The sequence below is a fragment of the Rhea americana genome, unplaced genomic scaffold (assembly GCF_003343005.1).
Source record: "Rhea americana isolate MKP2758 unplaced genomic scaffold, rheAme1 scaffold_18, whole genome shotgun sequence".
Taxonomy (NCBI): Eukaryota; Metazoa; Chordata; class Aves; order Rheiformes; family Rheidae; genus Rhea; species Rhea americana.
Genome location: NW_028185927.1, coordinates 7,491,623 through 7,503,221, shown reverse-complemented (window position 1 = coordinate 7,503,221; position 11,599 = coordinate 7,491,623). Strand labels below are relative to the sequence as shown.

Here is an 11,599-nt window from a genome sequence, read left to right as displayed (position 1 = left end):
TGTAGCTGTTAAAAGGCTGTTAGTGGTAGGGTGGAGGCTCCAGCCCTAAAACATACCTGTTGCGCTGTTGTTTGCTGTACTTGCTGTGGCTGCAGATGGCAGTATTCTGACGTAGCATTTTGTTTTCCTGGCTTGGGAAGCCTGGAGTCATCTTAGGGTTCATGAGTCCCAGGTATGGATCTCTTCTTTCCCTGGAAAGATACTTTGAAGTGTTTGTCTTCCCTCCTGAGACTCTGCAGCATGCTAGGACCAGTAGTCCCCATATGCTGTAACCCTGAATTAGATGAGTTTTTCTTCTGCTCCTTTATATGTAAGATCATTTACAGCCCTCGTGATCTTGATAAGTTGTTGGTACTCTCCTGCTAGCAGGAACGTGGGCTCCCCAGTTGAATATTTGTCCCTCTGCTGACTTGTCTCCAGCCAGGCTGTCTCATAGCAGCTGGTATTCATCTTCTATTCCTCTGCAGTTTTTGCAGTGATTTGCATCCTACACACATTTAGCATTCGTAGTTACAGCTTGTTCTCATTATCTTTGGGAGGCTCTCATTCAGCCAGGATTTATTCTGAAGTCTCTGTATTTTTAGGCTGGACTGTGCTGCCTCCGCAGTTAGCTGCAGACTGGAGGGGAGGGACGTTGAGTTCTTCCTCAGTGGTGGGGAGAGCTGGTGRTTTCCTGGCAGGCTGAATATTTCGCACAATGAATCCTTTCATTATGCTTCCAGGAACAGGGAGGATGCCGGACCAGCTCGTGATTCTGGATATGAAGCATGGAGTTGAAGCAAAGAACTATGAGGAGGTATGTCCCTTGGCTGCCTGCACTTCAGACTCCCCTTTCCTAGCACTCACGTGATGCCATTTGTAGATCTGGGGCTCGTGATGGGAAGCTGTTTTCCCAGTGGTGATGAAGGCCTGTCTGTGACCTACTGTTCCATTGAAGCTTTGTTGTGGCATGTGGGGGCAAACATCAGCTAAAATCCATTCTGTGCTCTGGGGCCGTATGTGTGACTTTCTTTGCCAGGACATTGTGACCCAGCATAGGTATCAGCGGCAACAAGAGGCTGTGGTATATAGTTTCCCCTAACTCAGCAGCAGAGGGCATTTTAGGTTAGTTTCAGATCAACCTAAAGGTGAAGTTGCATTTCTACTGTTGTTACCTTCATGACTGTGAGAGATGCTGGTCTGACAGCCAAGAAATGGCACTTCTGTATTTCTAGGAACCAGCAGTGTATCAGTATAAAGGTATTTGGCAGAGAGTTGGTGTGAAATGAGTACCYGGTTTGAAGGTATGACATTGGGAATGGACATGAAACCTAAATGTTTCCGTTTTAGAATTTATTTATTTATTTTTTTATTTATTTACTTAAGACCCCCAAAGCCAGCTGTGTGGAATAACAGTTGTTTTGTGGTTGGGACAGTCTCTGGCTGGTGGTTTGTAGGCTGAATTTTGATAACTGCTACCATGCCTTTGGCTTGCCAGGATTTAAGGTTGATTGGCCCCTAGCAGATCCTGTGCCTGAGAAAATGAGAGTTGTTAGTGGTGAAAGGTTCTTGCAAATGATTGCTATGTCCACTGAACAAAACAGCATGGGAAATGACTTATGGAGGACAGTGAGTAGCAGAGGCAGTGTATGGTGGCAGTTAAGACGACTAATATATTTCTGAGCTGGGCCTGCTGTAGTTTCATATTCTTTTGAGCTTTTGGGCTAGCACATCCCACATGGAAAATAATAAACTGCTTGGGGTCAGAGAAGAGCGAAGCAATAATTGGGCTGGCTGGCCAGCTGTGTGGCTAAATCACCTATTGAAGGGTTACAGGATGTTGAAATCTCATGGGGTGACCCTGAAAATGTAACTGGATTATGGCATCTGCATGTACAGAATTTCTTTAAAGACAAATCTGAGAAATATGCTTGAGTTATATTATTGTAATGGCTACCTTTAAGTACTATTATGTMTAGAGTATATGTGCCTCCTTAACATAATTAACATAGTTGTCTTGAATGAAAAGTAAGAATACATCACACTCCTTCAGTGTAGTTAGATCAATGCAGAAGGTCAGTGGACAGATTTGGGTAAAGAAGAACGTAGATCTGCAGCCGTACCCTGTAGATCTTGGCAGGGGTAGGAAGCAACTTAGACTCCTGGGGACCTCTCAGAGTGATGGATCCTGTCCAGCCTTGTCGAGCAGCATGTCTGCAAAGTACTTAACTGGTTTACTGTTGTGCTGCTGCTATCGTTTAGCCACACTGCTTTGCAATGTGTTTTCCTCTCATCTCCAAGTTACTGTAGTGCTTGTGGTTTTTTGATGTGGCAGGTTGGTGTAAGGCCTCAGAGGAGAGGACTGTTGTCCAGGATTCTCTCCTGGAGTTGCTGCCTTTTTGAGCCTTTTGCTTGTGATGTTAATCTGCTGTAAGGCACCATTGTCCTCTCCCGCCCCCAGTTCTTGTTGTTGAGCTGCTGCGAGGAAGTTGATGCRGGGGTTTGCACCAGGGTCAGTGATACTGTCCTGCTTGTGCATGGATATGTGCAGTGAGAGTAGGGATGGTGCCTGAGTCTGGCTGCCTCAGCTTGCTTTGCTCCAAGAATGTCTGGATCTATGCAGCTAAGATGGTGAGCTAAGTTAGAGAAATCTTAGCCGTTCTACTGTACGACTTTGTCAGTCATCTTTGTTCCCTGGGGTAGAGAAGCAAAACTTTCCCATCTGGTGGATAGAAATGGAGGTAGGTAAAGGTGAAAAGACTTTTAAAAGGACTCCAGGAGACTAGCTGATGTAGAAAGGAACCTAAATCTCTTAAGTCCTTGCCAAATTCTGCCACAATGAGCATCTCTGTGCTGGGAAGAGTTAGGCTTTGGCTCATCTGTGAGTGGCCCCTGAGAAGCTTGTTGTTTACTTGGCTCTGGTGGGCAAGATGTTCTCATGCCTTCCAGGCTGGTGGTGTTTCTATTGCTCACCATCACAGATGCTTTGGGAGGTTGGATTCACTAAGGGCAAGAGGGCTTTAAGGATACATGTCTGAAAGTCCGTGCAGGACTGAGAGTAGCCTCACCGATGAACAGCAGCTAAAGGATGCAAGTTGTTTCTTTCTTTTTTTTCCCTGTGAAGTCTTTCTGTGAATGTGCAAAAGCACACATTGAAGGTATATATACCATGAAGGTATTGGAGCCTGTCACCTCAGGGTTGTTTTGCCAGGAGAGATGCCTGAAACATTGTCCATGCTACAGGCTGCTGCTGTAGCTGTGTCAGCAGAGCACAGGCCGTAGGTATGATTATGCTAATGAGAGTTTTTCAGCRAAACTCTTCTGGCAGAGGTGCATCCAGACCGCAGCGTTTTGTCGGTGCAGTKTGTCAGATAGTCTCCTGTTTCCTACCCCCTCTCATGCTCCTTCCAAACTGGCACTGCTTTGCTGGCAGAATTGTAGTATAGAGCTTGAAGGCCTACTGCTTACCAGAACATGCACGTCATGCAGGAGACTCTTCAGTGAAATGGCTGATTAAATATCATTTTCCTGGTTGTAAGTGTCTCTTCGGATCTGCTCTGCGTGGGCAGCTGTGTCTAGGGTGGCGTTTCTGGGATGCCTGCTCTGGGAGCGCCCTCTGTTGCCTGCATGACTGCTGCTTTGAGCGGTGAGGGWCTTGGTCCTGGAGTTTCTGTCCTGGGTCACTGCGAGAAGGGTTCTCTGCAACCAGTCTGTGAGCTGTGTGCCATGTGTTTCCAGGTCATGTGGTATTTGTCTTGCATTGTATCACGACATGGAGTCTGGCCTTCATGCTGGGTTTCTCAGTCCTAGTAATGACAAATTCTGTGCAAGAAACAGTGTTACTCAAAATCTGCAACGTAGCAGTGGCAGGAATTGCAATTAGCTTCCTTTGTGTAATGTCTTTGTGTCACATGTTTGACATGCTGTGTAGGCAGGCTRGGCCAGGGAATCTTTGTGACTCCACACATCTACCTTTTCAACTTTAAATAGTTACTGTAGTGGAATGTGCTTTTTAGATGAATTTCCTGTAGATTTTTCTTGCACATATAAATTTGTGGCTTACAGGAACATGACTTGCATGAAATGCACAAAAATGATGTCCTGTAAGACCCAGTTTTATGAAGCCAGCTTTTTTTTTTAATTATTGGCTCAGCTGGAGCCCATCCCTTACATGTTCCTGCAGTGTCATCTGGTGGCTTGAGGCAGATGGAGCACTTTGTAGCTGCATGGTCCCYACCAAGAGCATTGTGCTCTTATGTACGTAATAAACCCCCTGCTATTAGGAATCAAAGCGCCCTGACTTTCTGGGATATATGGCAATGTTTAACAAAGTGAGTCTCAGTGCTGCTATCCAGTGTGCGTATATAACAGTACTGTGTGTATATATATCCGTATATCTATCCATTTATCCATCCATAGATAAGTTACAGTCACTGTACCTTGGTCTGTGGCTTTTGTTCASTGGAGGCTTAGCCATGTGGTAAGCTCTTCATGCGCGGTCCTTGGAAACCTACTGTGATTAAGCTAACATTCAGTAGAATAAGAAGGGAATGTGCCTGTGTGCACGCTTTGCACCCTCCTTCAAGTAGGAGGAGTAAATGCGTTTTTCTGAGAACAGGTGGGAGAACTGCTAAGTGTTTTATGCTATGGTAGTTTCTGGCTTGTACAGGTATTTCCCTAGGGGAAGAATGCCCCAGATCTGAAGTGTGGGAGAAGGAATGGTTCAAGCTGGCAGCAGAAGTCAGCCATATGGGAGCTTTTGTTTTTGTCTCCATGATTTCCTGAGTCTCTTTTTCTTCTAGATTGCTAAAGTGGAAAAGCTGAAGCCTCTGGAAGTAGAATTGAGGCGCCTAGAAGATCTTTCAGAGTCCATTGTTAATGACTTTGCCTATATGAAGAAACGAGAAGAGGAGATGAGGGACACTAATGGTAAGAGTCTGTGTATTCCTTGGGAGGACCAGAGCTCTAAGACATTTGGTCTTGCTGAACGTGTTATTAGGACAGAATCTGGAGATGAGGCAATTGCAGTGGTCTGTCTGTTTTATTCCTAGTTAGAGGAAACCCTCTGAAACTTCTCTGCTTCTGAAGCAGTCATTCAGTCTTGTGYGTCCTCTCTCTAGAAATTGGTTCTTTCTCTCTCCAATACTAACGTGAATTATTCTGTACTGTTTYGTGTTGCCAGTCAATCACAGTTTCATCTTGTCCCCTCTCATTAGATGACCTTCCTTTATTCTCATGTATTGCTAGTGCTTGGGTACTCTTATCTTTGTGACGTTTGATATGTTGACATTAAAGTTTTGTAGGGATGGGGAAGAAATATCCTGGGGACTTTGCCCCCTCGAGGAGCATCCTGTGATGCTGAACTCCTGTGCAATGGTTTTGTCTGTTTCAGAGTCAACAAACACCCGGGTTCTGTACTTCAGCATTTTCTCCATGTGCTGTCTCATTGGACTGGCCACCTGGCAGGTCTTCTACCTGCGTCGCTTCTTCAAGGCCAAGAAACTGATTGAGTAAAGGAGCAAGGCCTCCTCCCCCTCCTTTCAGACCCAGCTGGACACCGCTGGGATCCAGCCGTGGCCCTCTGGAGCCATCTCGTGGATGATACCCACTGACTGGAACTTTACTGCAGGAACTTGGCCCCTAAAGGGGGAGGGGAGCATAGACATTGGAGGCAATTGGGGACTTCTAAAATCCTATTGGATGTTGAGGGTGGGGGAGGTTGTGATGGGTCTGGGGGTTCCTGGGGCAGCGATTAAATAAAAATGATGTTTCCGTGACAGCTGCAGCAAGTTTTTGCGCTGTCTGTTCTCCATTTATAATCCTGGCTTGATGATGTCTCCCATCTGTCTGTGACTGCAGTGTTACTCTGAGCCACTTGATCCTGCTGAGCTCATTAGGTGCGATGCAGCTAGCACTGGGGCAGARCAGGGGATTCCCTGTTCTGGCCAGCTGGGATCCAAGCCTCATGCAGACAGAGGTCAGCGCAAAGCAATAGGATTCATCATTCCAGCAGGGCCTGAGGATAGAGGGAGGTCCAAGGGTTGGTACCTGTCGTGGACCTTGGTGTTCTCCCTGTGGGAGCTGAAATCTTTGTGCTGATGGTCCAGGCACTTGACTGTGTGGCAGTTCAGCCTGGAGGAAGGGATGCCTTGGAAGGAGAGCTTACTAACATTTTGAGCTTGGAGAGGAGAAGCCTGTCCTGCTCAGATAATCTGTCCAGCCTTGATGTCACCCTTGCTCCATGTGTTTTTCTTGGATTTGCCTCTCCTGTTCTGAAATGATGGAGCAGTCTCCCTGAAAACCTTGGTCAGTGACAGCCTTTTGCAATGCAGACAGGAGGCATCAGTCAGATACAGTCACAGTGCAAACAGGAGCAGGTTGGGCTAGGAAACTTTGTCTTGCATTGAGTACGAGACTTTTCTCACCTAACCCTGTAGAGTTTATTCAGCAGACAACTGGCTGAATCTCCCTCTTGAGACCTCAAAGCAAGGAATGCTTTTGCTGTGTGAAGCATGAAGGCCTGTACGCTGCTTTGAGGTCTGGAGTTGCAAGAGGGGCTTTGCAGGTTAGCAGAGGATGTGTTGGAAGTATGTGGATGAACTAGAAAGCAGTACACAGTAGGAACAGGCTAAAGCTGCATCTATGGGGCAACTGAGCTGTGCCATCAGCAGAACTATTGTTCTCCTATGTGGTATTACAGAGAGCAAGTGGACTCTCGCAGGTTCTTAGCCGTCCAGATGGCATTGTGTCAAATAGTCTAGGCTGTTTAAAAAAAAGGTGGCGGGCAGGTTAATTGCCTGAATTTACATGCTGCWGTGATTAAAATTCTTTCACCTTCTCTGTGTTCCTTCAGAGCAAATGGTTCAGCAGCACAGCATCGTGGACTTGTGTCTAGACCATTCTGGCTAGGGAAAGGGTTGTCATGGCCTTGGGCCCAGCCTACCATTTTTGGAAAAAAAAGCATATGTTCATAATTTCTAACCTGAATCTGATCTGTTGTTGGGAGGGAAACGGTTGTTCGGGGCGAGGCAATGAGAAAGAGGGTGAAAACATGATCTACTGTCATCTAATACGTTAGGACTTTGCACCTCCTTTTCTATTGCCAAGATCCTGGAGTTGCTAGTTCCACTGGAAAGTGCTTATATTGCTTTTAATTTGTTTCCTTTTTAACAAAGCCATATGAAGAACCCAAGTCCACTCCTCTCCCTCTGCATCCACTTTGTCCATGTAAATTTTTGAGAGCTGTTACAGCACAGAACAGCAGTTACGCCACAGGACTGAATTGCAAAAGTCACTTGAAGTTAGTTTTTAGGTCCTACAGTTTGAAGCCTGTAGCAGATCTGTTAAGATTTTGCTTTATATATATATAAATTGAAAAGACAATACGAGGAGGAGGCTTTCCCTGTCTTGTCTGTTTTGATATCCTTTCCCCRACCTTATCAGAGTACAAAACAGATCTTTAGGATAAAAATGGTGGTGAGGCTTTCAGTTCCCCAGATGACTGTTGCAGTATCATCGTTCTGATGTTGCTTTTTGACCTTCACTGTACGGGTATGGTTCAGGGAACAGATCTGGGGGACTGGTACGGATTTATCTGTAATGACTGTTTGGGGAATTTTATCAATTTTCTCAAATAAAATTTCTTTGGGGGAAAATAACCCACCTCAGTTGTCTCTGCTAGTCTTGTCCTCTTTCTGTGCATTCCTACTGTTCCCTGCAAGCTGACCTGTCATAGGAGACTGCAAACACACAGACCCCCAGGGCTTTGTGCATCTCTACCAGAAGTTGGTTTCTAAAGAATTTGAGAATTCTGGAGTCTGGAAAGGACTATACGTACTGGATTCTGTCTGAGGAATACGATCAGCACAGCAAATGGCAGTCATTTAGAAAGAGTTGTCTCTAACGAGTCTGTTTTGTTTGCTTCCCCCCCTCCCCCCCATTATCTCTCTCTGTGGAGAGGTTTTGAGAATACCAGTTTGGTGTATGCTTGGCTGATAGTGAAATAGGGCTGATGCTCTAGAGTACAAGATTGAATTTTTCACTGTCAGCTCCCAAATAAAATTAATTTCATTAAGAGAGATTTAATTGCATTTGGTTTTGTGCTTCAGAAGAAATCTTAAATTGTTGCAAAGATGAATTAGTCCTATGTGAGTGGCAGATTTTTACTGAAGAGYGTGATGAGGTTTTTACCTGACTGCTGTCAGATATCCTCTATTGGGCCTCACGCAGTTACCAAGTGAGATACGTCACATAATAGGGCTGAGGCTACTTAAATGCTACATAACTGGTTAGTAGTATCAGGGAGAATTTCAAGAATGGAAATTCCCAGACCTCTGGATAAGGATTAGCCTTTACAAGTTCTTGCTTGGATGATGATTTGAGTATGTGAAATCATACAGCTGTTCTCATGCGGTAGGTTGGAGGTGGGTCTGAGCTGTTTCAAAGTACTGTGGATGCAGAGCTGGTATGTTCGTTCCATTCTGGGAAATGGGCTAAAGTTGAGCTGTTACAGATACTTGGGTCTGAGCCCATCTTTGTGTGTGACAGATGCATCACTCGTAAATCTATAATTGCCTGTAGCAAGCTGCATCAGACGTTTCCAGCCTCTTCCTCCCACTTCTCGACATGACTAACAGTTTAATTATCACGCCACTTCCACCGTGCGTGAACATTCCTAAGTAAGGTATATCTTCGTGTATTCCCTCTCCTGCTATGTCAACGTAAATTGTTCTTTGTAAARACACCCAGGGCAGCTGCTGTGTGTATGCACGCTTCAGGGGACRAATACTTTACACCCTGCTCGCTTCTCACGAGTTGGATATGTGAGAAATAACCAAAGTGTACAACACTTGTGTTGTCTCATAACCAACAGATCAGCATGTTCAACTACGGGGCAGCCTCTGAAGGACCTCGGACTTGAACTAGTCCCGCAACTGCTGGCAAGATCGTTGGGGGATTCCAGCCTGTACGGTTCATGGGGTCCTACAAGGGCCATTTGGGGAAACTAGTGTGGCCTCTCTCAACTGTTGCAAATTCATGGAATGAGTTGTTGTCTCTCATCTCTTCAGTTGTGTCCTTCAACTGCACTTGCCTTTGAGGCCCAAGATGTCCTTGCCTTTAATGAACGGTCTCTGTGGGAAATGAACTTCCCCTGAGATGAAAGTTGCCCTGTGGAAAGGGGAGAGCAAAAACCTGAAACTGATGCATCTTTCAGAGCAGAAAGAAGTTGAGCTTGGTGGCTCGTGAAGACTGTAGCTGTTCAGGGTAGGTTGTATTACCTGCTGTCCTTCCCCAACCTTAAAAAATGCTGTTGGGTCCCCTGCGTGTTCCGATGCTTCTATCCCCAACCAACCGTGGGTGTTTGTGGGGTGACTCCAGAAGACCTGTCCTTCTTTGAGGAAGATGGAAGAACAGAAGATTTAGACTCTACCTGCTGGCATTTCTTGGACCTTTCCATAAACCACGATGCAGGTGAGCCCAAGCGTTTCCTGCATTGCTAAAATATAGTACAAACCTACACAGAAAACTCTGGGTTGTTCAGCTGTGTTTTTAAGAAGTCTGTTTTACTTCACACAGAAATGAACTAGGAGCTACGTTGTTCCCACTGCAGCTGAAGTAACTCCCTAAACTTTCTGCAAAATAGCAGTAAGTGATGGTGACTACTCCTTGTTGCAAGTGCCCCCTGTGGTTTATGACCTTAAACTAGACGCAGCAGCTTACACTTACCTATTTCAGGCTTGCTGAAATAGCCTCTGCCAGAGGACCTGTGATTTCTAGGTCCTGCCCCAGCAATSTTAGCTGTGAGTCACTGGTGTAGCTAATGTTTGGAGAGAGCAGCTGTTTCCTTGAGGGCCCTTTTGATTTATTTCAATTTCTGCAGTAAAATGTAAATGTTGAATAACTTCCTTTTGGAGCCTGTTACTCAAAAAGGCAGTTACAGAGCAGTTCTCACGTAGCTCAGTCTTGCTTCATTTATGGTTTCCTCTGTCACCAATTTCCTCTCATAGATATTTTTGAGGTACCTTTTCCTTGAGCTTTTAAATCGTACTGTGTGCTCTTTACAAAGGCTGCACGAGGAGAGTGGCCCTATCGAGTGGACCTTGAACGAGATGAGCTGCCTCTGGGACCGAGGATCCCCACAGGCACCACCCAGACAAGGCAGGCAGAGGGACACAGGCTTGTGTTTGCAGCTGTGTCGCACTGCAGCTCCAGCTGGATTAGCTGCAGAACTTCACTCTCTAGGGCTTTTCCCCCCATTTCTGCTGCTCAGTCTTTTCTTTCCCCTGAATATACTTTCCATGCAGGTAATCTTCCCCCAGGAATATGATGCTTGCTGTATGTATGCAGCATGAACCTCATGGTGGTGTCGTCTTAATTGTAATTAACCACCTAAGTGCCTTTTCACTTCTCTTTGTGGGCTGCTCTTTCCTTAAGTTAGTAAGAACTTCACTGTTTTAGTTCAAATGACAATGTTCCTACTGTAGGCWGAATTAATCTTTCAGTAATCACATGATTTTGCAAGACTTTGCAAGAGACAGCATGGCATATTATCAAGTCCAAAACCTCTAAACTGGTCTCTGAATGTTTCAGTGCAAAACGCAATATAAGGTTGAGTATTTTTTCATTTACATTCAAATAAACCTGAGTGACTGGTGTGCGTTTTGGTCTGAGGGGCTTTTAAAAATGTGGTAAAGGCAAAATTGTGGGGTGGTTAAACCTGATTGTAGGTACTATTGTGATCATCAGCTTATGAAAGGCCAGAATGAAACTGCGGGAGAAAAAGGATAAGGTAAGCCTACTTTTTAAATATAGGACAGGAATATTGGATTTTTTTCAAGTAGTCTTCTAGTTTGCTTGCAATTGTTCTGGATTCTTTAATCTCATTTCCATGAGACTTTTTTTGTTTGTTTTTTACATTTTCCTGGGCATTTCCCTTACAGTGGAGAGAGAGGGAGTGAATAATATTTAGCAGAATATACCTGAGCTTTTTCATGCATTCTTGTAACCACCTTTATTTTAAACCTGAGGTGTCACCTTTGCTGCCTGGAAGGACATCATCCTCATATGGAAAGAGGTACAACCACAGCTAATAAACACTGATAGGTAAATTATTTGCTTTTCAAATAGGTATTTATAATGGAAATGCTGAGCAGCTCTTTAAACCTAACGCCGCTGCAAGGAACCCCAGTCGTGACACAACCTCTGAGCAACAGGGCACCTTCTCRAGGTGGCGGGATAAAGCCGAGCAGGTTGTGCTCGCCTTGCTCTCGGGGATCTGCGCGCAGCTCCCCAAGCCTGGTACGAGCGGAGGATCACCCGTCCGAACTGGCACCTCTTCCGTCCCTAAGCGGTGCTGGTGACTCTGTGGCTGCCTGTGGCGCTTGAGCCTTACTCTCTTTTCATCCTCTCGTTTTCAACGTACGTTATCTGCGGAGAAAATCATTTAGCTAGGCTTCAGGCTGCTAGTACCCCCTCGGGACAGGGACGTTGCTGCAGCTCCAGCTCTAAAACGTTATTCGTGGAGCTGCTCGTGTGTTAACGTCCCTGACGTCAAGAGGCAGGAGCCGCTTTTTGGGTACGGATCAGCCGCTTCCGGCCGCTGCTACCGCCCAGCTGTACT

At 45.5% G+C, this 11,599-nt stretch overlaps 1 protein-coding gene across 1 annotated transcript in view; it reads left to right on the top strand.

The window, feature by feature from the left end:
* The window catches only part of TMED10 (transmembrane p24 trafficking protein 10), a gene marked incomplete at its 5' end in the record, with an annotated part of 15,034 nt that extends 7,397 nt beyond the window's left edge, over positions 1–7,637 (top strand). The window contains 3 exons of the mRNA XM_085301831.1: positions 723–796; positions 4,782–4,908; positions 5,372–7,637. Of these exons, the coding sequence (XP_085157957.1) occupies positions 723–796; positions 4,782–4,908; positions 5,372–5,493 (323 nt within the window). The remainder of the gene's footprint in view (positions 1–722; positions 797–4,781; positions 4,909–5,371) is intronic.
* Positions 7,638–11,599: the final 3,962 nt, after the last annotated feature.